Raw genomic sequence first — 19,932 nt, 5'->3', positions numbered from 1 at the left:
AATAGTTACTAAGGAATAGTTTAGGCTATCTTTAAATGTATCTGAGTGTGGCAATAAGTTATATTAATAATTATTCGCTGTACTCAGAGTCATTTAATGGTTACTTAACCCAGTCCTTAGTAATTGTTTTCAATACAAAATCGTTGCTAAGGAATAGTTTAAGTAATCATTAAATGACTCTGAGTGCGGTAGTAAGTGAAGTTACCAGAGGCCCATGACCCTGCATTTGTAACTCCAGTATTGCCCAAAGCCGGCTATTGCTTACCATCAAGTGATCCGTCCACTCTTTTACCAACCCATCCTATAGGTATAAAATCTCGTATAAAACCACCATGCTTTCACTAGCCATTAAATTTGTAATATTTGTACAATTTAACTCACTAAATGAAAGTTATCGACTAAAGTGAAACATGAAAAATATAATATGATTACTATAATAAAGCTAATTTAGTTTTTAAGAATATAATAACGCAATTTTTTCAAGACAGCGGTAGGCTGAAGAAGGAGCGATATCGGTCAGTTTTAGTAATTTTGTATAGGTTGATTTGGTCTAGGTAGATCGTAGGTTCGTGCCGAGGTACCACAGGCCATATGCAAAAAATTAATAGTACGTTTTTCATTTTATTACGTTGGCAACATTTTATTTTCTACCGTTTTTTTTTTGGTCTGGCAATACATTTTTTGTTATTGTTTTTTTTTTGTAGCACCCTATTTCTATTAATTTAATAATATTAATATTCCCTATGTTATTTATTATGCAGGTAAGAAAATATATTGATTTAGTACAGAGACAGTAACCATTGGTCGGCTCGGTATCCAAACAATGGTTACGAAATATAATACTTTGTTATAAAGCAATTATTTTTAAGGGGGGAAATCATTCAATGACTTCTCCGGCCTTGGGTGAGAGGGAGTGTCAGACTCTTAATGAAATAAAGACCACCGTGTTTCTCTCTTGCTTTGGGATCCGGCTAGCCCCGGTAGTCCGCAGCTCCGGATCAGGCATCAGCCCTACTGGGCCCCATCTGTGGTTGTTACAAAGCATACAATTTAGTATAACAATAGCTACTGTCTCTGTACTGAATCAATCTTTATTTTCTTACATGTATACTAATTGGCTAACTCTTCACAAGTTTATGTTAATAGCCTTCTTTGTACATTTTATTTAACACAAATGTCTTTAGGAACTCCTCATATTTTAACAAACTAGAGAGTTTTGTAGTATGATTAAATAAATAGTAGGTAGAACTCATATCCCTTTGTATTATAACTTGTAATCTAATTCATTCTGTGTTTAATCTAACTTTTCTATACAAATGTTTAACTTTTCTCAAGTATATTTTTCCTTAATTCAGTAGATTTTTATATTATACTTACCTTAGATTGACAAATTAACTTTAACTATGTAGGTAATAGCTTACTCAGGTTTATCTATTTTAAAACTATTGGAATCTTTTAAACGAATGGTATAAGCTGTATTCAGCATTAAAACCCATAGTATGCTTTTTTAACATTGTCCCACACTAGGATTTTCTCCTGTGTCGTAGGTGCATTTACAAACATACAAGTTCACATATACACTCCTGTAGGTTATACCCAGACTCCTATTTTTTGCATATGGACCAAAATCTCGGCACATAGTTGGGCTATGGTTGATCCAAAGTAACCTATGAACACTAATAAAAGTATATCCATTAATATAACATAGACAACCGGCATGCTAGACTCACTAACATAGAGTTAGGTCTAGATTATCTATGGATTTGATAAAATACTCCTTCTATATTGTCTTCTATTATTTGATCTGGTAGTTCCCCCTCAGTCGGTGTTGCCATGCTTTTGATTTTTCTACTGAATTGGTAGTTTTTTTTGTGTAGTGTTTTAATTAATTCGGTTTTTGGTTTTTTAATTGGTCACAGTTGATATAAATACTTGGTGTATATTTTTAAATTGATTATATTATTCGTGTAGACTCAATTCGTAGGAAATTTTGTAGTTTGCTGTAATTTGGCCTAAAAGTACTAAATTATGTAAAATTTATCTTATTCTATCATATTAAGTTATTGATAAAAGTTGTAAAAATCTGTTTATACAGTATAATTATAAAAATAATGTGCATTCTCCAAACTGTAGATATTTTCTTTTAGACAGCTATGTATGATTCAAATATATACAGTAGTTTGATTATATTCATGATATTATTATGTGGCCACACCCCAAAATTAATAGTTTTTAAACATAGCAACACTGACTTCACCCCTTAATTATCTGCAAAACCTTTACAAACTTGATATTTCTACTAATTAATTAATTAATAGTTTTAGCTAAGATCACAGAATAGATAAAATAATACTGTTTTTTGGTAGAAAACAAAGTAAATAGTATTGTCACTGAGGTAACACTGATGCTCAGATGAGATTGGTAGAAATTTGGTTCACGTTGAGGGTAACATTGCTCGGTTAGACAGATTCGTGCTAATATTAAGATTATATAGTTGTCTGACTTGTAATATTTATTATTATTAGTATGTATTACTGTGGCCATTTTGATTTTCTTCTTTTTTACTAAAAATGCCTTGATACACTAAAGCCTCGTCCCCACTAGGAACATTGTCGCCGGAGACATTTGCCCCAGAGACATCGGCCGATGTCAGACGACATCGCCGCGACATTGTTGAAACTGTTCCTTGTCGCACAGTCAACATTGTCGCCCGACATCGTCCGATGTCTCTGGCGACACATGTCGCTCGACAAATGTTCCTAGTGAGGACGAGGCTTTACTAAATTAAGTAAGTAATATTCATGTGGATTACTCGAAAATCTGTGTTACGGGTATGCTCGACTAGTTTCGAGCTTGACCGGAGCTCTTAAACTTTAGAGTAAGTCACATGAATACATTAAAATGTACATTTAACTTATAATTATAACTTTAAATGGTAAATAAGTCGAAATGGTGACAGATTGATCACTAATTCCAATTAGTGTACCAGTGACGGACGCATGAAGTACGTAGGCCGACCCGTAGGCGTACCTAGTGTACTCAGTAACGTACGTGTACTACCCTCATTTTATATAACAATGTTTGTGATTTGCGAATATAGCTCTTGTTTGCGGGGCCATAGTGTCTGTATTGTCGTGTTGGGCCGGTGTGGAGATGAAGTACTTTACCTATATTATTTTTTGTCTTAATACTCGGTTGTGGCTTGGGTCTTGGGAGCGTTTAAAAATGATTGATATCATAAGATTCAGAAGTTCATCGCACACAGATTCCGATTAATTTTTAGATCATTAAATTCCACAAATGCAACGATTCTATGCAGTGCAGACTGTACAGATTAAATAGATCCATTTTTTTTATTTTTTTTTATTTAGTAGTCATTATTTCCAATCAGTTTCCATGAACAAAACAGTATTGTATAGAAGCAATATATTGATCAAAATTGATTTAATCATCTATAAATTGTTGCAAATTAATTTTTGTTGCTATGTCTAATTGGCTTCAAAATTAATGATTTAGTTTGACTTCATCTCCGCACCGAGTGGACACTGACGGAATCTAACAGCGCCAGTCAAGAGCGTATATATTATACCCTGCGTAGTGTATTATATACTGAGTCTACTAACTAAAGCATAGCCTAGTCACTATGTACCTCACTCTCTACCGTACTACTAGACATCTAGCGTTCATTGGCAACACATCAATCTATTCTCTACTGTAGCAACACTTGTATACGCTCTTGATGAAGTAAACTTATAACATTAACAGTTGATGTCGAGTTTGTTTGCGACTCGTAGTCCTCGTGTCACGTAGGCATAGGTGTAAGTCACTAAACCCCCGCTCACCCACACTACAGCGCCGGGACACAGCTCCATCACACTGTCCGTGCTTCTGTTGTGTAAGCATGGAGCTGTGCCCCGGCGCTGCGCCCCGCGTCCGTGAGCCCCGCAGTAACAGTGGCCGCGCGCAGAGATCGCGCGGCTTCGGCTTCATCACGTTCCAGGAGGCGTCCTCCGTGGACAAAGTGCTGGCCGTGCCGGTGCACACGCTGGACGGCAAGCGCATCGACCCCAAGCACGCCACGCCCAAGTCCGCGCCGCGCCCCGCCAAGACCAAGAAGATATTCGTCGGCGGCGTCGGCCAGGACACGTCCGCCGAGGAGGTCAGGTCTTACTTCTCACAGTTCGGGCTCGTCGAGGACGCCGTCATGCTCATGGACCAGCAGACCAAGCGCCACCGCGGCTTCGGCTTCGTCACCTTCCACTCGGAGGAGGCGGTGGAGCGCGTCTGCGACATCCACTTCCACACGATCAAGAACAAGAAGGTGGAGTGCAAGCGCGCGCAGCCCAAGGAGGCCGTCGCGGCCGCGCCGCTCGCGCTCGGCAAGCGGCTCGTGCTGCGGCCCGGCCGCGGGCTCGTGTACGCCGCCAGCGGCGTGGGCGCCGTGCCCGCCGTGGGCGCCGCGCACGCCTACCGCTACGCGCCGTACGCGCTGCCCACGGCCGCCACGGCGGCGACGGCGCTGGTGGCGCCCCCGCAGCCGGCGCCGGCGCCCGCGCTGCCGCAGTTCGGCGCCGCGTACTCGCTGGCCGGCGTGGACATGTCGTCGTTCCAGGGCGTGGACTGGGGCGCCATGTACGGCCTGCCCATGTACATCTAAACGGTAACGAGCAATATTCACATGAAAACCCCACCCGCCTACAGAGGTTAGGTTCTTAGCTCGGCTATTTTATTTCTTACGATAGAGTTCCTACGTACTATTTTTGTTTAATTAAGGTGTTTGTCTTGCCGCGTACTCGCAGTGGCCACAAGAGGGAATGATCAGTATTCGAACGTAGTTAAGATGTTTATTGGCTCATTAAACTTAGTGTAAGGCAGTTACAAGCAATACTTTGCCCGCTACGGGCGTCAAAGAGAACGCATTTCATTTTTTTTTTATTAAAAAGTTAATTTATTAAGGCGACTCCCAACGGAGACGCTGCAGTAGGAGACACGGCCCACGTTGTGTCGTACCCGAGTCACTCTGTCTAGTAGACGCGTGTGACTCGCAGCTACACTAGTGCAGGCGTCGTGCTCTGTCCGACAGCTCGCGTCGTTGCGTGTCCCCTTAACTTTTAAATATTAAGGCGAAGATCTCAAATAATTTAGTTGCGATAAAAAAAAACTAATTTTTTTCTTATATTTTGTCTTTGATATTTTGTAATTTAGTGTAGACGTAGTGCACGATTGTTTGGCGATACATTAACCGTTTGATATTATTTATGATGACTCGACTGTATTTTATGAATCTCATACGCAGCTGTATTTTTATGGTAAACGATATAGGATTTAATATATACCTCTCTATATATACATTCGCGGCGAGAATGACGCTGTGTGACTGCGCTAACTCTCAATTATAATTATTCTAAAATAATATTTAAACATCTACCCTCAAATTTAAAACAAAATTAGGCAATTCTATTGGATTACTCTCATCCCGCACTCAGGCGCGGGACTGTAGATAAATTAAATTAAAAAAATATATAAATAAAATTAGGCTAAAAAAAAAGTATTAAAAACTCAAATGATTAAAAAGGAAATGGTAGAAAATGTCAGTATTATTATTAACGGTGCCATTTCGCTAGGAACATACGTTTGTGCCAAATTTCGCTCAGTTTTGTGTTTAGAGAACTCTTTTTTAATTAAGCTTCTATCATGACGAATGACAACTACTGTCAGCTGTCAGCTGTCAACTTGACATGTGTCAAAAGCTGGTTTGTGACGTCACAAGGCAGTCCCGCCAAGCGCTACGTCACACGGCGTCGGCCGCTCTGCTCACGACTCTCATACATATCGGACGAGCGGAAAAGCAATCTCATTCTACAATAGTATTATAAATTGACATACGTAGATATAGTACTCGCGCTATCCTGGTACATTTTGCCCTTTAAAAAGGCAGCTCTACTTAATAAAAGGCAATATATCATATACTTGATACTGATATCCAAAATTAAGCAATATTTTCTTCAAAAATTTTGGATGGAAAAGGCGAAAATGTACCAGGATAGCAGAGGTTTAGTTTACATACAATTAATTTAGTTTAGCGTGTATGAGTGTGCGACTAACACCTGTGTAACGTGACAATAAGCTAAGTATATAAGCCGCCGTAGATTGTCATGGCCGCGCGACTTCGCCCCCACTGTCCTATGTTTACATTAGAAAGTAAATAACTTTGGTTTTTTCAAGCCTACTGAGCTGGGCCCGCGTTGGGCGCCAATTTGTTGGGTGTTGTCTTTGAAGATTTTAATATTGTTAGAAAAGTATCTGAATCTTTTTAAATGTGACAGAGATGAAAATGTCTTTAATATTAGTCCAAATATAAAATCTGAACTATCTGAGCTATTGAATATGCAAGTAAGAAAAGAAAGAATGTTTCAGTACAGAGACAGTAGCTATTGTTATACTAAATTATTATGGTTTTTGATGAAGCCATCGCCCGAATACTCAAACGCTACTCAATTTTAAGTAGTACTAAAATATCGTGCTGTCTCTGTCATTTTATAAAGAATTGAAGCCATCGCCCGAATACTCAAACGCTACTCAATTTTAAGTAGTACTTAAATATCGTGCTGTCTCTGTCATTTTATGAAGATAGTGACAGAACTACATTTGAAAGCGTCTTTAAATTGAGTAGTGTTTGAGTATTCGGGCACATATCTTTTGAAGTAACCAAACAGTGGTTACTGTCTCTGTACTAAATCATGTTTATTTTCTTACCTGCATTCTAAACTAAAAACTATTGAAATATATATTGAGAAAAGCTCAACTAGTTTTGAGTCACAAAGGGACTCTTCTACACGAACATTGAGCACAGACTTCCAAAAGAGTGCTAAATCTCTTCCTTTTTTAACCCCCTATTACATGGGACTTATAACACAAATGTTGAAAAGTCGACTGTAAATTGTACAGTGGCATTACGTGCCGTAATGTGCACCTCTGCCTACCCCTGACGTTGCTCATCTTTCTTCTAAGGCAATATCCAACAAAATGTCCTCAGGAAGCATGTTTACGTCCTTATTATAGAGAGTACTTAATTTATCAAAACGTAGCTTTAGACTCAAAAGCAATATAATGTGATTAGTGTGTGTAAAAGACAAAGATGGTTGTGTTTGTGCAATTCCTAGGTTTAAGCGGTGATCTGGACTTAGTCCTAAGACCAGCAGTATTAAAAACCCGGACGTGACTTTTCCAAAATTTTTTGGTCCCCCCCCTAACTCTAAAATCTATAAAGTTTCCTAAATGTGATCTTGTACTTAAAATATTTACTCAAAAATCTCAATAAGTTACATTAAAATATCTCATACTTATTACTTGGGACTATCCCAAAAGATATCACAATAAAAAACGGAGAATTTCGTGTAACGTCTATTACTAAAGTACTTAAATTCCCTATACATATTTATATTAGCGTATATTTTGGACGCAGGCGAGGCCGCGCGGCAGGCGTAGTGCAGTATGCATGGTAGCTTGGTCGGCTATATTCCTTACCAGCCGACGCACTTGTAACCGGAGCGTGTGGAAATTTTAAGATAAAACAAAATGAGGGTAGTTGGGTGTGTAGTGGTCCCATGCTGGGCGCCAACAGCCAATATGTAGACTGCACTCTTCATACAGGCTAAACTGTTCTATTTATTGTTGCGGTGAGTGATATTATGTATCTGTTATTTATTTATTTTACTCTGTGTTGTATTACGTGTCGTATCGAGACAGTTTCCACACGCCACGGCTACCGTATGCTATGATATTCACATTATGTATACACATACCTATCCTTACTATATAGCAGTATTCTAGCATAAGTAGGATTAGAAACCTCCTGAGATTAATCGGCACGGCACGCGCTCTCTCCTTATATACTATATAACCAGATTGTGTAGACTCGAATGTTTTATTGTGAATAAACTCAGTAACTAACATGGTCAGGAATTGATTTTGATACTTGTAATGATTGTTTAACGGTAGTCTGACAGCGCGTGCCTGCGTCACCCGACAGATACACCTCTTGTACATTAGCGGTCGATTCCTGAGACACCAGTAGAGTGGTTGACTGTGTCATGTGACAGCCGCGTGCTTCGTATCTTGCCAAATTAGATAGAGGGCGGCCAGTGTGGGGACGCGAAGGAGCGACCAACGAGACTGCGGCCTGTCGCCCGTAACTCTGTGTACATTGTAGTAGTCGCCACTAACGCATGCGCAGACCATCCTCTACATCTCTGCCTGTCACACGTTGCGTCCACTTCCCCCGCGCCCTCACACGAACGTTGTAATGTACTTAACTTTGTTTTCATATATTGTACTGTTCCGACTTCCCTACGGGTGGAGCCAGCACCCTTTGGTTACTGGTGGCCGGCCCCCCGCGGCCGAGTGACGGCGCCCCCCCCCGTGCAGTGTGCCGTGCCGTGCTTGGGTAGAGGAGCACGGAGCCGACGTCACTCGGCCGCGCCCGCCGGCTGTAGGCTTAGTGTAGAGTTAGAAGGAGTTTGCCCGCTGTAAGATGGAGCACTTAGTAAACCTGATGTGTCATTACATGGATATAATATTAGAAATTAAAATTGTGTGTTTTATTTAGCGTGGGACTTCCTGCTGGGTTTGGTTTGTTGTATTTTACACTACTTTTTTTATCTTTCTAGATAGTTTGCACGTTGAACTTGTAGTATTTAGTTATGGGGTTGCCATCTACACTTGGCTTTAAAACTGTGATTAATTACATTTTAATGTTAGGGCGATCCCGACAGGCACTCGATGGAAGTTGTAAGCTATCTACTAATAAGTTGGCAACCCTAGTGCGATATCGCTCGGTATAGGAGGGTGGGACTCCTGGATGGTAAGTGCCGCGAGTCGCGACCAGCATGCGCGTACCAAATGTGATGTACTCGTGACTAACTCAAGACTTGACGAGAGAGAGACAGCATGGTCGGCATGAGGCGATGAATGATACGTAATCAATTGTAATCTTCCATACAATATACTTCACTGTCAATTTACTAAGGCAAATGCCACACGTTGGTTGTGATGCGTGCTATTAAAATATTCCTTTTAAAGCGTAACTTTAAAAGGAATATTGTATACGTAGACACGTAGTTTAGACCTATAGACGCTTCGCTTCGGGCCCACAGGTCTTCCTGATGTGACGATTGTTTTGCCAAACGAAACAGGCCAAACTTTAGCCAAACGTTAATTTTGCTCAACGTTGCGAGGTCGCAGTCGTGTGTACATGTGCGAGGACTCGCGACACGGGATATTTTGCCAAACTAAACAAACGGACATACGCCAGAGTAGCTTAAGGACGTGACAATAATAGTACGGGATGTTGCCAACTCGACGCTGGTACTGTTTATCTCTCGGTTGCCATATTCGTCAATACATTCCTCTCTAGTCATTTTTTTTTATTTATTTTTCTTAAAATTTGGCGGGAAACTGATATACAGAGTCTTATCTTGCTCAATACTTATTCTTGCCTAGTTGTAGTTAATTTCTATCGATAATAAGCTTGACGCAGTAGTGATGTGCCATACACCAGATATGCCATAGCACGCAAACGATAAACTAGTGATGTGCTTGTTCGCTCCAGGCTCACTGGACCAAATGTAAACAGCATTGGAAAAAAATATATTATATATTCTTAATTATGTAAGATTACTAAGATATACATAAATATACAATTTTTGGATTGGTATAATGTTAAATTGAAGATAAAAATACTATGTTGTGTGTTTTTAATGTATGGCAATGCTAGAGTAGTGTTGTAGCGTAGACATTTTGAAGTTTTACATAACATATGGTAAATATGACTAACCGAAAGCAATAACATTTAATATTACTACAGCACGCGCGCGCTGCGGCTTGCACGAGGACTAGTGGAAATAACGATAAGTTGGACGTGTGTCGGTTGATGTTGCCAGACTAAAATATTCAAAAACTACTAACATTCAACTAAAACTATGGAAAAAATGCATTTTTATACACAAACGGAATCTCTAAAAGAGTTTTGAACGTCAATGCGACACACAGTAAAATAGAAAATTAAAGATTTAAGTATAATGCACTTGGCTAAGTATCGACTGGGCACGGCAGCGCGCGCATCGTTAGAGTTATTATAATTATACACACATGCATACAAATACAAATATTTTTGTATAATTAGGTATCTGTGTAACGTAGAGTGTTGATTAAACTTGTACTTTTTAATGGTAAGCGATACAAGACGAGTTGCTTGTGTTCGCCGATAGATGTCACTGTTATATAGTACTGTTGTTGTGGTCTTGAATTCTTAGCCTTTTTTTAAGAGGGAAAATCATCCAATGTCTTCTCCCGCCTTGGGCGAGGCGAGAGGGAGTGTCAAACTCTTACTGACTAAACACCACCCCGTTCCTTCGAGCCGGATCCCAGGTAATCCCGCCCTACTGGGCTCCATCTGTGGTGGTCTGATGGCTCTTTGAGGCGCCCGCAGAACGCGACGCGCCGTACGCATGAATTCATAGCCTAAATCAATTATATCAATGAATGGTTCCTAAGCCCCCGAAAGAGCGGCACAGCTTTTGTAACCAGAGAAGTCTGGTTATGCGGTCCGTACGATGCGGATCAGTGGACGCAGTTGTATGAGTTTCTATACAAGACAAACTAAAATCCGTTGCGTGCGATGCGTACGATGCGGGCATGTGGACGCTTACCTTTAGATTGTGCGGACTGTAATATTAAACTCATTTATAGTTTCGTCTTTAGAGTAAAAGTTTCTCGATTCTTTGAAATCCATTTCCTATAACATGGATAGCCAATTACTGAGAGTTGAACATAAAAAGACTCCTCAAGTCCGCAAATTACGGTTTCTAAGATTGCGTCTCCTAATTGGAATTTTCTAATTAAATCCCAACGTTTTGTTTCTGTACCCTTAGTATGAGTTTGTTTTACGTTTTAAAGTAAGCTCTGATTGGTTGGTTCATTCGAGCTGGCCAATCAAAGCGCCGAACGCGCGGTTTTCGTTCAACGTAAAGAAAACTCTTACTAAGGCTACAGAACACCTTTTCCTGCAAATTTTCTATAAATAGTTTGGCCTACTTGTCATGTTTTGATGACTTTTTTGATAGAAATAACTTATGCCAAACTCCATAATTTAGAGCGTTCATATACACCCATGCAGACAAAAAGCCTAAAGCGCCACCTATAACTCTTTCGCAACAAGTACGTACTATAATATTTAGTCAGTTTTTCGGCTTTCACGTAACTGTTTGACGAGGAACTCGACTAGTATCAAGCCATGCTAGAGGCTCATATTCTTAAGCAACATACTTCTTTAGCTTCCAACGTATCTAGGCAAACTTCCTTGTGCGAACTGCTAGGGAGTGAAATTCTTTGCCGGAGTCTGTATTTCCTGATGGGTATAACCTGGGTGTCTTCAAAGCCCGAGTGAATAGGTTGCTTATGGGCAGACGTGCTCCATCGTAGGCCGCATCATTGCTTACCATTTGGCAAGATAGCGGCCAAACGTCGACCCATCAAATGTATAATTTTCCGAATTCAAGATCACTCGAGAATTCTATAACAGTGACATCATCACGACACAGGCGACGCGTAAATGTCGTCGAGCCGATATTATTACATTTTACATTGTTGAATAAGCGACAGAGTGTGGCGCAATGTTTATTGTGTAGGGCGCTCGCGCCGACGCTTGAGCGCGTGCGGCCATGTTTCTTTTAATGTCAAAGTTTTCTTTTTAAATCGCGTCGCGGCACGTTGCCCTTTAGCTATGCGGTATTAGACTTTCAATTTTATATGATTATGATTATTAAATGGTTTTTTTTTTGTTGTTGGGAAATCGTGTGTTAAAATATTCAATCGCACGATTTCTAATTTTTTTTTTTTATTGGTGTTCGGAGTCGGAGGGACTGTTTTTTTAGTTTTGATTTTGAATGATCTTTCAAAATTCTGTGATAAATGCCGGACAGAGTCTGGCTATGTACTTGTAGTATTGTTATTTATTTTAGTTTTAGTATTGTTAGCGCAACCTGCCGCGACGTGATCGTTATTTCCTTCAGAAACTTGGTGGCACTATGGATTTGCGTCCAAACTCCGCGTAGTCATGTCTACATTCCTTTTATGTATATTTTTAACGGATTACTGCATTTTATTTATTATGGTAGTTATAAAAATTATAGTTTATCATAGACAATTTAGTGATGGGCTGTTTTTTTATTTACGTATTATCCACCGGCTATAATAGAGGTTTCCTTGTTTCTGTTACTAGATGGCGCTAGTGTGACCCGAGTTTTCATTGTTAGGTGTACTTAGTTGTAAAATACAGTTTGAAATAAAAATATTATTGTGTACTCTGACAAAGTTGTAAACATGTTTGGCCTAATTTTTCTATTTAGGATAAACGAATGAGCAATAAATAAAGTAAGTTTGGATGTTCCGCTGTCGGCTTGCGGTCACGTGGCGCCATCTAGTGGCCACACTATGGAAGTACTCAGTTTGTGCAATTGAACAGAGTTACTGTATGTATATGTTGCGGTACCGCGGTACCCCGTAGTTACGGTTGGGACGGGCGCGTAGCTGCGTAGACACATTCGACTACGCCAGACTACGCGCCCCAAGCATAGTGTGGTGTAATGTCTATGCGCAGGGAGTAAGCTTTGCCGCAAGGAGTATTATTAATGAATGTTTTGTATAATTAATGTAGAATATTATTTTACAACGTTACTAGGCATAGTCGGGCTCTCTAGCCCCCTAGCTAGTGGACGCAGTAGTGCGCCGGCCGCGCGCCTCCTTCAGCCATTAACAATAATATGGTTCATCTTCACTTAGAGACAAGTATTAGAAAAAATAATAAAATGGTAACACAACACAGCTGTTCTTTCATTTATCCGCTTCTTCGTTAGTTTTCGTACCTCTTCGTTAGTTAAAACCATTAGTTTGGAAAAGAATTGACATTATTTTTTTATTGAGAATCGTAGTATTAGAGCTTTCGGCCCCACGTTGGGCGGCAGTAAGAGTTTTCTTAGTCGATCGACCCCAAGTCAGTAGTTTTAGTAATGTTTGGAGATTCGACACTGTGGTTGGACATAGATGCATGACGTCATAAGGAGCTGAGTAGCGGTGGAGTGTGCATGCCTCGGTGTCGCCGCGCTGTGCTGCCCCGGACCGAAGACGAAGACTTTCATTTTTATACGGTGAGACAATACTGAAACTGGTTCCTATTGTCTAATCTCTTGTCATTTTCGAGCCTCGTTCCCTCTAGGAACATTTGTTGAGCGACATGTGGCCTTGGAGACACAAGCGACAAGGAACAATTTGCCCGATGTCTCTGGAAACACATGTCTCTCAACAATTAATGTTCTTGATGGCGACGAGGCTTCATATTGGCTCCATTTGCTAACATATCACAAGCTAATAAGAATTGTAAATGAAAATATTAACGTTTGAACAGTTGACAAGACATTAGATGATAGTACAATGAATAAATACTGAGGGCATGGTTTTAAAAATTGTAGAATGGTGAAACAGATGGTTGGTTTACGTGTTTGACAGGCATATATTTAATTTTGAAAGTTATAATCACCATTTTGTCGCGACGGCCATTTTAACTCGCTTCCCCCGCGTTTCCGTGGCACAAAAAGTAGGTACCAACACATCAATAGCCTATAAGTGTCCACTGCTGACCAAAGGCCTTTTCTCACACGGAGAAGGTTTGAGCACCACGCTTGCTCAATGCGGGTTGGCGATTTCAAACTTATAATCAGAAATTATAAGCCTCTAGCATGGCTTGAACTAGTCGAGTTCCTCGTCAAAACATTACGTGAGTAAGCCGATAACATAATAATTAATTTAGTATGTCTCACGAAAGTTACAATAAAGTCAAGCAATATTATTGAAAGGGCATTTACATACATAACCTCAATCCTGTCTTCCACGGGGGTAGGCAGAGACAATGAATAGAATGAATGGAAGAGTTAATGGCTTTAACATAAATGATTAAGACAAGTCGTTGTGCATGTCAGGAGGGAAGGGATTGACGAAATCATCTGTTGGGGAGCATTTTAGAGGCTGATTTTAAACTTAGAGAGCGCAAACTCCTCTTGGAGGGGCCTATAATATAATTCGTTTTGGCACTCAGAGTTCCTCGTCAAAACCGCTGCCGTAAGAGTTCGTTATGACGTCTTCAGATTTTTATGTCGAATAGCAGACTTATTTCTAGAAAATTTATAAATCATTAAATCTATGAATGAAAGTGTGATTATTTTAAATATTGTATTATTTTGAAGAGTTGATATAATTTATTTTTGACCGAATTCCGCAAACAACCAACTGTTTCGCCATGAATAAACGAGAAAGATCAGTATTGTCATTCACATTACCAAATCTGCTGTTGAAAATATCGCTTAGTTTTTATCTCTAGTACCCATCTCCAGTAAAGTGCATCCCAGTAATTAGTCAAGTAGATTATAGACAGATACCGGTGCTGGGTTCAATTCAAGTCGTAGCTTAGTTGAATGGTCGAGTCGATTAGTTGGACATACAAGAATAATAATTGTGATGTATAAAACTCCATGGGAGACGCTTTTAACATTTTTTTCAATTTTAAATAAGTAGACTAGAGTTTTTTAGTAGCATTAGATGGAGGAACCATATCGACAGAAAGACACAATCGTATTGTGCCTTAATAGTTTGTTTTATTACGATCTTGCTTTGGAAACTAGAATCTCTTAGAATACGGACCAAAAGTTCAATTAGTTTGGAAATATAAAGAAGAAATAACATATTTTTTGTACAATTTACTTTTCCGTTGAACGATGTTGAGAAAATTTTTCAAAGTGACTTAGCTGTCTCGGTAGTGTTTATCGAATAGTGGCGATATGTAATCGAGTTTACAATGAACGTAGGTGACCCGTTTTGTAGTAGTACAAAGTAATTTAAGTATTTTGTATCTGCATATTGTTAAAAAGTCTTCCTTAAATACTTAAAAATAGACTGAGATATTAGTGACCCATGTAATTTGCGTTTGATATCCCGTTTCGCTGGGATGCACTAGATTTTACAAACAATTATTTTGTAAAGGGCACTTATTTAGATCTCTTACTTTAACTTTTGACATTGACAGTCATTTACCCGCGGTTTTATCTGTCACTCCGTTTTTTTATTAATCTGTAACTTGTTTGCCAAAGTAAACTAATCAAACAGCCTAACATGAAAGGGTCTGAAAAAGTGCTGCTTTGTAATTCCGAGAGTATTTGATAGTCCTCTCACTGTAGTTGAAGTGTTCAGTAGAAATAAAGCCCAGTACAATGAGTCTGTGTACGGAGAGTGCCTACGTGTGACAATATTCTTATCACACTTATTTTCATTCTAGTAAATGGTCACTCGAGTTAGATAAGTAAACTGACGGGTGATTCGATAGAGTAATGGTTTTGCTCGAGAAATTGACAGTTTGTTCAGCTGTGATACTGGTTTTTGGGACAATAAAGTTAGTGGCGAGGAGACAAACTTGTTAGCTGTGGTTACTGATGCATTATTGAGATAGAAATGTTGGAACTAGAATTCAAATATGGCTGAAGATAGAACGAGAATTTTAGACAAAGCGTTCTCTTTCTCGTGTGAATCAATCCATTCAAGAGTAAATCTCCAAAACGGGCGTATTCGTGTGATCACTCTGGCGCTTTGCAGATGTAAATATTAAACGAAAATTATGCATCTCATTGAAAATAACAAAAAAGATTATTATTTTCATTGAGATACATAATTATCATTAAACATCTTTATCTGAAAAACGCTAGAGAATTCAATGCATATTTCTGGTACTGGGATCCATTCTATTTGTCGAATCTTGGTACATAAACTCATATGACAATTGTCTTTCTATTAAATCTTTAATCTTGTATGCTTTAAAATATGCATCAAAGCATTACTGATAGTACAATCAATGCATTTAGGTAGTACCTTAATAAATCCTTCAATTTCTCGAGTAAACCCGCAGTGACCAAATATATAAAGTCAGAAGTAACGTTTGGTAAATAACCGCATTTAGTTTGATCTAACTACATAGTAATATCTAGTCAGACGAGAAATTGTTAACTTTCTGTTTTAAACCATCGATAGTTTATTGTTTTCTTTTAATATTATAATCTGTCGCACTTTTATCACTCCGAACGTTGTTTTTGAATATTCAAGATGGCGATTTGACATTAGAAAAACTGAAAAAGCATTTTTAAGTTTAATTTTAACGTAAAAGTGTGTTGGGAGTGATAAAAGTGTGAAACAAAATAGTTGTTTCTACAAACTTTGTACATAAATTAGTGTAAGATTGTTATTGAAATAATATTGTGTGGTGTATTTTATTCGTGTATTGAACGTTACTCGTCTAGGGTGGTTAGTAATTAGGTATATGTATCTTTCTCTCGTTTTAATATTTCCATTTGAAAGTAGCTCTCCTTAATTATGAGGGGATTAGTGGACGAAAATATTGACAAATAAGCGTAAAAATGAGCGATTTGTTTGAAGTAAACTTTGGAAAATAAATCTTTAACTGTTTTAAAAGAAATCTCCACTAGTCCCTATCGGTATTGAATCTCTATATAAATAAAGTGCCCCACGAATTTGTAAAACGTAAGTTCATTGTTCTATTTACAGTCTTTAGGCCGTAGTTCGTGATTTGTAATTAATCCTTTGGACGGAATGTATAGATTTTTTACTATATCTTACATTTTGAGAGGTTGCAGTGTCGTGGTCCGCTATGGTCACTTTGATGACAGTTTTTCACAAATTATCAACTAAATTTGAAGCGAAAATGCTACTAATAAGTCTGTAATTAGACTTTCATATGCTCAAAGTTACATTAAATTTTAAATACTTGAAAAATAAAACGTTTGCTAAAAAAATATCAATGTAATAAAGTATTAAATTGTTGAAATACCCTCAAAGCGACCATAGCGCCACCTATAATCGTAAATATACTAGTCAGTGTAGTTTTTTAATTGTGAAGAAAAATGATATAATAATTATGTACGAGAGTTTCATGCTTCTTATATATTTATTCTAATTATTTACGGGCGGTGGCAGTATGCCGGCGCCGCAGTTTGAACGAAACAATAAATGGTTTACATTCATCCCTTCGTTTTATTATCTGTTGTTGTATTTTTGTATTTGTTGTTGCTGTTTTGTGTATTAGTTTCACGTCAAACGAACCTAGTTTTAAGTTAAACCATGATCAGCAGTAACTGGACTGAAACTCTTAAATTTTAAGGGTAAATACAAATTAATATCGCCGACAGTAGATAGATAACTCATAATACTGACCAGAAATAGTTTGAAATAATCTTACAAATACTTGATTAAAGATATCGCTTTCGTTTAGTTTAAAATATACCATATAATATCACATCAACAGCCTATTAGTGGGTGACCACTACTGACCAAAACCTCTACCCGCAATAATCACCACGCTTGCTCAATGCGGGTTGGCGATTTCAAACTTATAATCAGAAATTATAAGCCCAGGTTTCCTCACGATGTTTTCCTTCACCATTTGTCAGTAGTGTCTAAATAATGTTCAGAACTATATAAAATATATTACATGTATTTGATAGGTACTCGCACACATTACAAAAAGAAAAATATGTGTAAAAACTCACAGCAGAACCCTCTAAACAAATGGCCCTCAAACGCAAAAAGTCAATGGGATTGACACAACCATTCGACAAATGATGTCAAACATTCCCCTCTCAAAAAAAAAACAGCGGTGTTCCTGTCACCGGCGGCCGTTCGAGATGCTGTGCAGTATATGGTGAAACCTGTATTAGTCTACAAGCGTGAGTATATAAAACTAGCAGCCCATTCTGGCTTCGCACGGGTATAATTATATAGGTAGTAAAAGAAATTACACAATGTTTTACAGTGGGTTTCTTAAAAATTACTTACATTCATAGAAAACTAAACAACTAAGATAGATAGTATGTAGTTTTGGAGCCTATTCTTTTCACACAAAAACAAAATATTAAACCTTTCCTCTTTATAATATTAGTATAGATAGATGTATCTGTGTACATATCTATGTATGTTATCTACTTAACTGCCGCACTCTAGAGACATTTAATGATTACTTAAACTATTCCTTAGCAACGATTTTGTATCGAAAACAATTGCTAAGGACAGGGTTAAGTAACCATTAAATTACTCTGAGTACGGTAGTAAGTCGCAAAAAGAAGAGCTATATAAGTATACATACATATCTGCCTCGTTGGTCGAATGGTCGCAAATGTGACTGTGACGTCGCTAGGATCAATTATTGATGTCACTGGCCAACCGGCAGCTGCGTAACGTGTAGCGGGTTCGATTCCCGCACGGAACAACTCTTTGTGTGATCCACAAATTGTTGTTTCCAAATATTTCGAAAATCGGAAAAAAATTACAACAAAGCTTAAGTTGTCGTCATTTTTATTAAGAAATATCTATACTATAATATTATAAAGCTGAAGAGTTTGTTTGTTTGATTGTTTGTTTGTTTGAACGCGCTAATCTCAGGAACTACTGGTCCGATTTAAATAATTCTTTTTGTGTAGGATAGCGCATTTATCGAGGAAGGTTATAGGCTATAAATCATCACGCTACGATCAATAAGAACCGAGCAGAGCGGGTGAAACCGCGCGGAAGTAGCTAGTATTACAATACAATTGAGAAACTTTAGTGAAATAAATCTGTAAGGGTGCTTTTTCATCAGAGCTGCGTATCTACCTCGCACAGCTACATAGCTTAGTATCAGTGGAAACAGTCACATAGTTTCACAGTTTAAGCTATTACATCTTCGTAGCACAGCTACATAGCACATCTCTGGTGGAAAAGCATAAGCTTCGAGTTCGCTTCGTCAAAATCTTCTGAATGCTACAAATGACTACGCCGCCGTAGCTCGTAGCAAGCGTAGCAAATGCTACGTCCGCTACGTTACTACGCCGTAGTACGCGTGTAGCATGTAAATATGAGCCAATGGACACACGATTGGAGGAGAGGGTGCTATGACTACACAGTTGGTGCAGTGTTTTAGTAACTAAGTAACAGCTACGTGTCGCGGGTTCGATTCCTGCACAAGGCAAAACTTGCGTGTTTAATCTTAAGATTAAGATTAGTGTTGTCGTTACACCTTTTGTAGTACTTTTTGTAGTTATAATTTGAGAGTTGTGGTTAATTGTAGTGTGTAAGGTAAATACCACATTGATAAGATTTATTGTAAAAAGAAAAACAAATTGTATGACAAGGGCACGGACCAAGAGTCCGTGGAGAACAAATGTAAATAAACATATAAAAAAAAAGTAGTACTTTTCCTTGTAGGGGTAGGTAGAGGTGCACATTACGGCACGTAATGCCAATAATTGTACAATATAATATACACCCACTTTTTACAACTCCCATGTAATAGGGGGTGAGCCATTATACCGGGCACATTTCCAGACTCCGTGCTACTACTAAGAATTTTTCAAAAAACCGAGTGAAACTCAGTAATACTTCGTTCGACTCGGGAATCGAACCCGGCACCCTTGCCCGGCAGTAGCACTTGCAACCACCCGTTGCAAAAAAATAAATTTGAACTAGTATACCTACTCCTCACTGACCCACATAAACAAAATACTTTACCAAACGTTAAAACCAAATCAAAACAACACGACAAACGGAAAATCTCTTCAGAAATATGTGAACAATGACATTCCCGCCGTCAGCACGCGCGTCACGTGTCACAGCAGACATGTTTGTTATACTTTTTCTAAACAATGCGAGCAGTGGTCGTTACTGGGGGAGCCAGCGACGACAACTTTTTTTAATTAGATTTTAATGTTACGATTTATGTATTTGACATGGCAAAGTTGAATACATTTCATTACCTCTGCTTTTGGCGTGGGTATCAAGCAGATACCG

General features: G+C 38.6%; 1 protein-coding gene across 3 annotated transcripts in view; it reads left to right on the top strand.

The window, feature by feature from the left end:
- Window positions 1-12,880, top strand: part of LOC118278623 (RNA-binding protein Musashi homolog 2) — a 140,571-nt gene extending 127,691 nt beyond the window's left edge. For all 3 annotated transcript variants that reach the window (XM_035597920.2, XM_035597919.2, XM_035597921.2), the window contains exon 4: window positions 3,968-12,880. In XM_035597920.2, coding sequence (XP_035453813.1) covers window positions 3,968-4,657 — 690 coding nt within the window. In that variant the 3' untranslated portion in view covers window positions 4,658-12,880. The remainder of the gene's footprint in view (window positions 1-3,967) is intronic.
- The last annotated feature ends 7,052 nt before the right edge of the window (window positions 12,881-19,932 follow it).

The sequence above is a fragment of the Spodoptera frugiperda genome, chromosome 24, assembly GCF_023101765.2.
Source record: "Spodoptera frugiperda isolate SF20-4 chromosome 24, AGI-APGP_CSIRO_Sfru_2.0, whole genome shotgun sequence".
Taxonomy (NCBI): Eukaryota; Metazoa; Arthropoda; class Insecta; order Lepidoptera; family Noctuidae; genus Spodoptera; species Spodoptera frugiperda.
The sequence above is the reverse complement of the archived record's forward strand: the minus strand, read 5'-3'. Positions and strand labels throughout refer to the sequence as shown.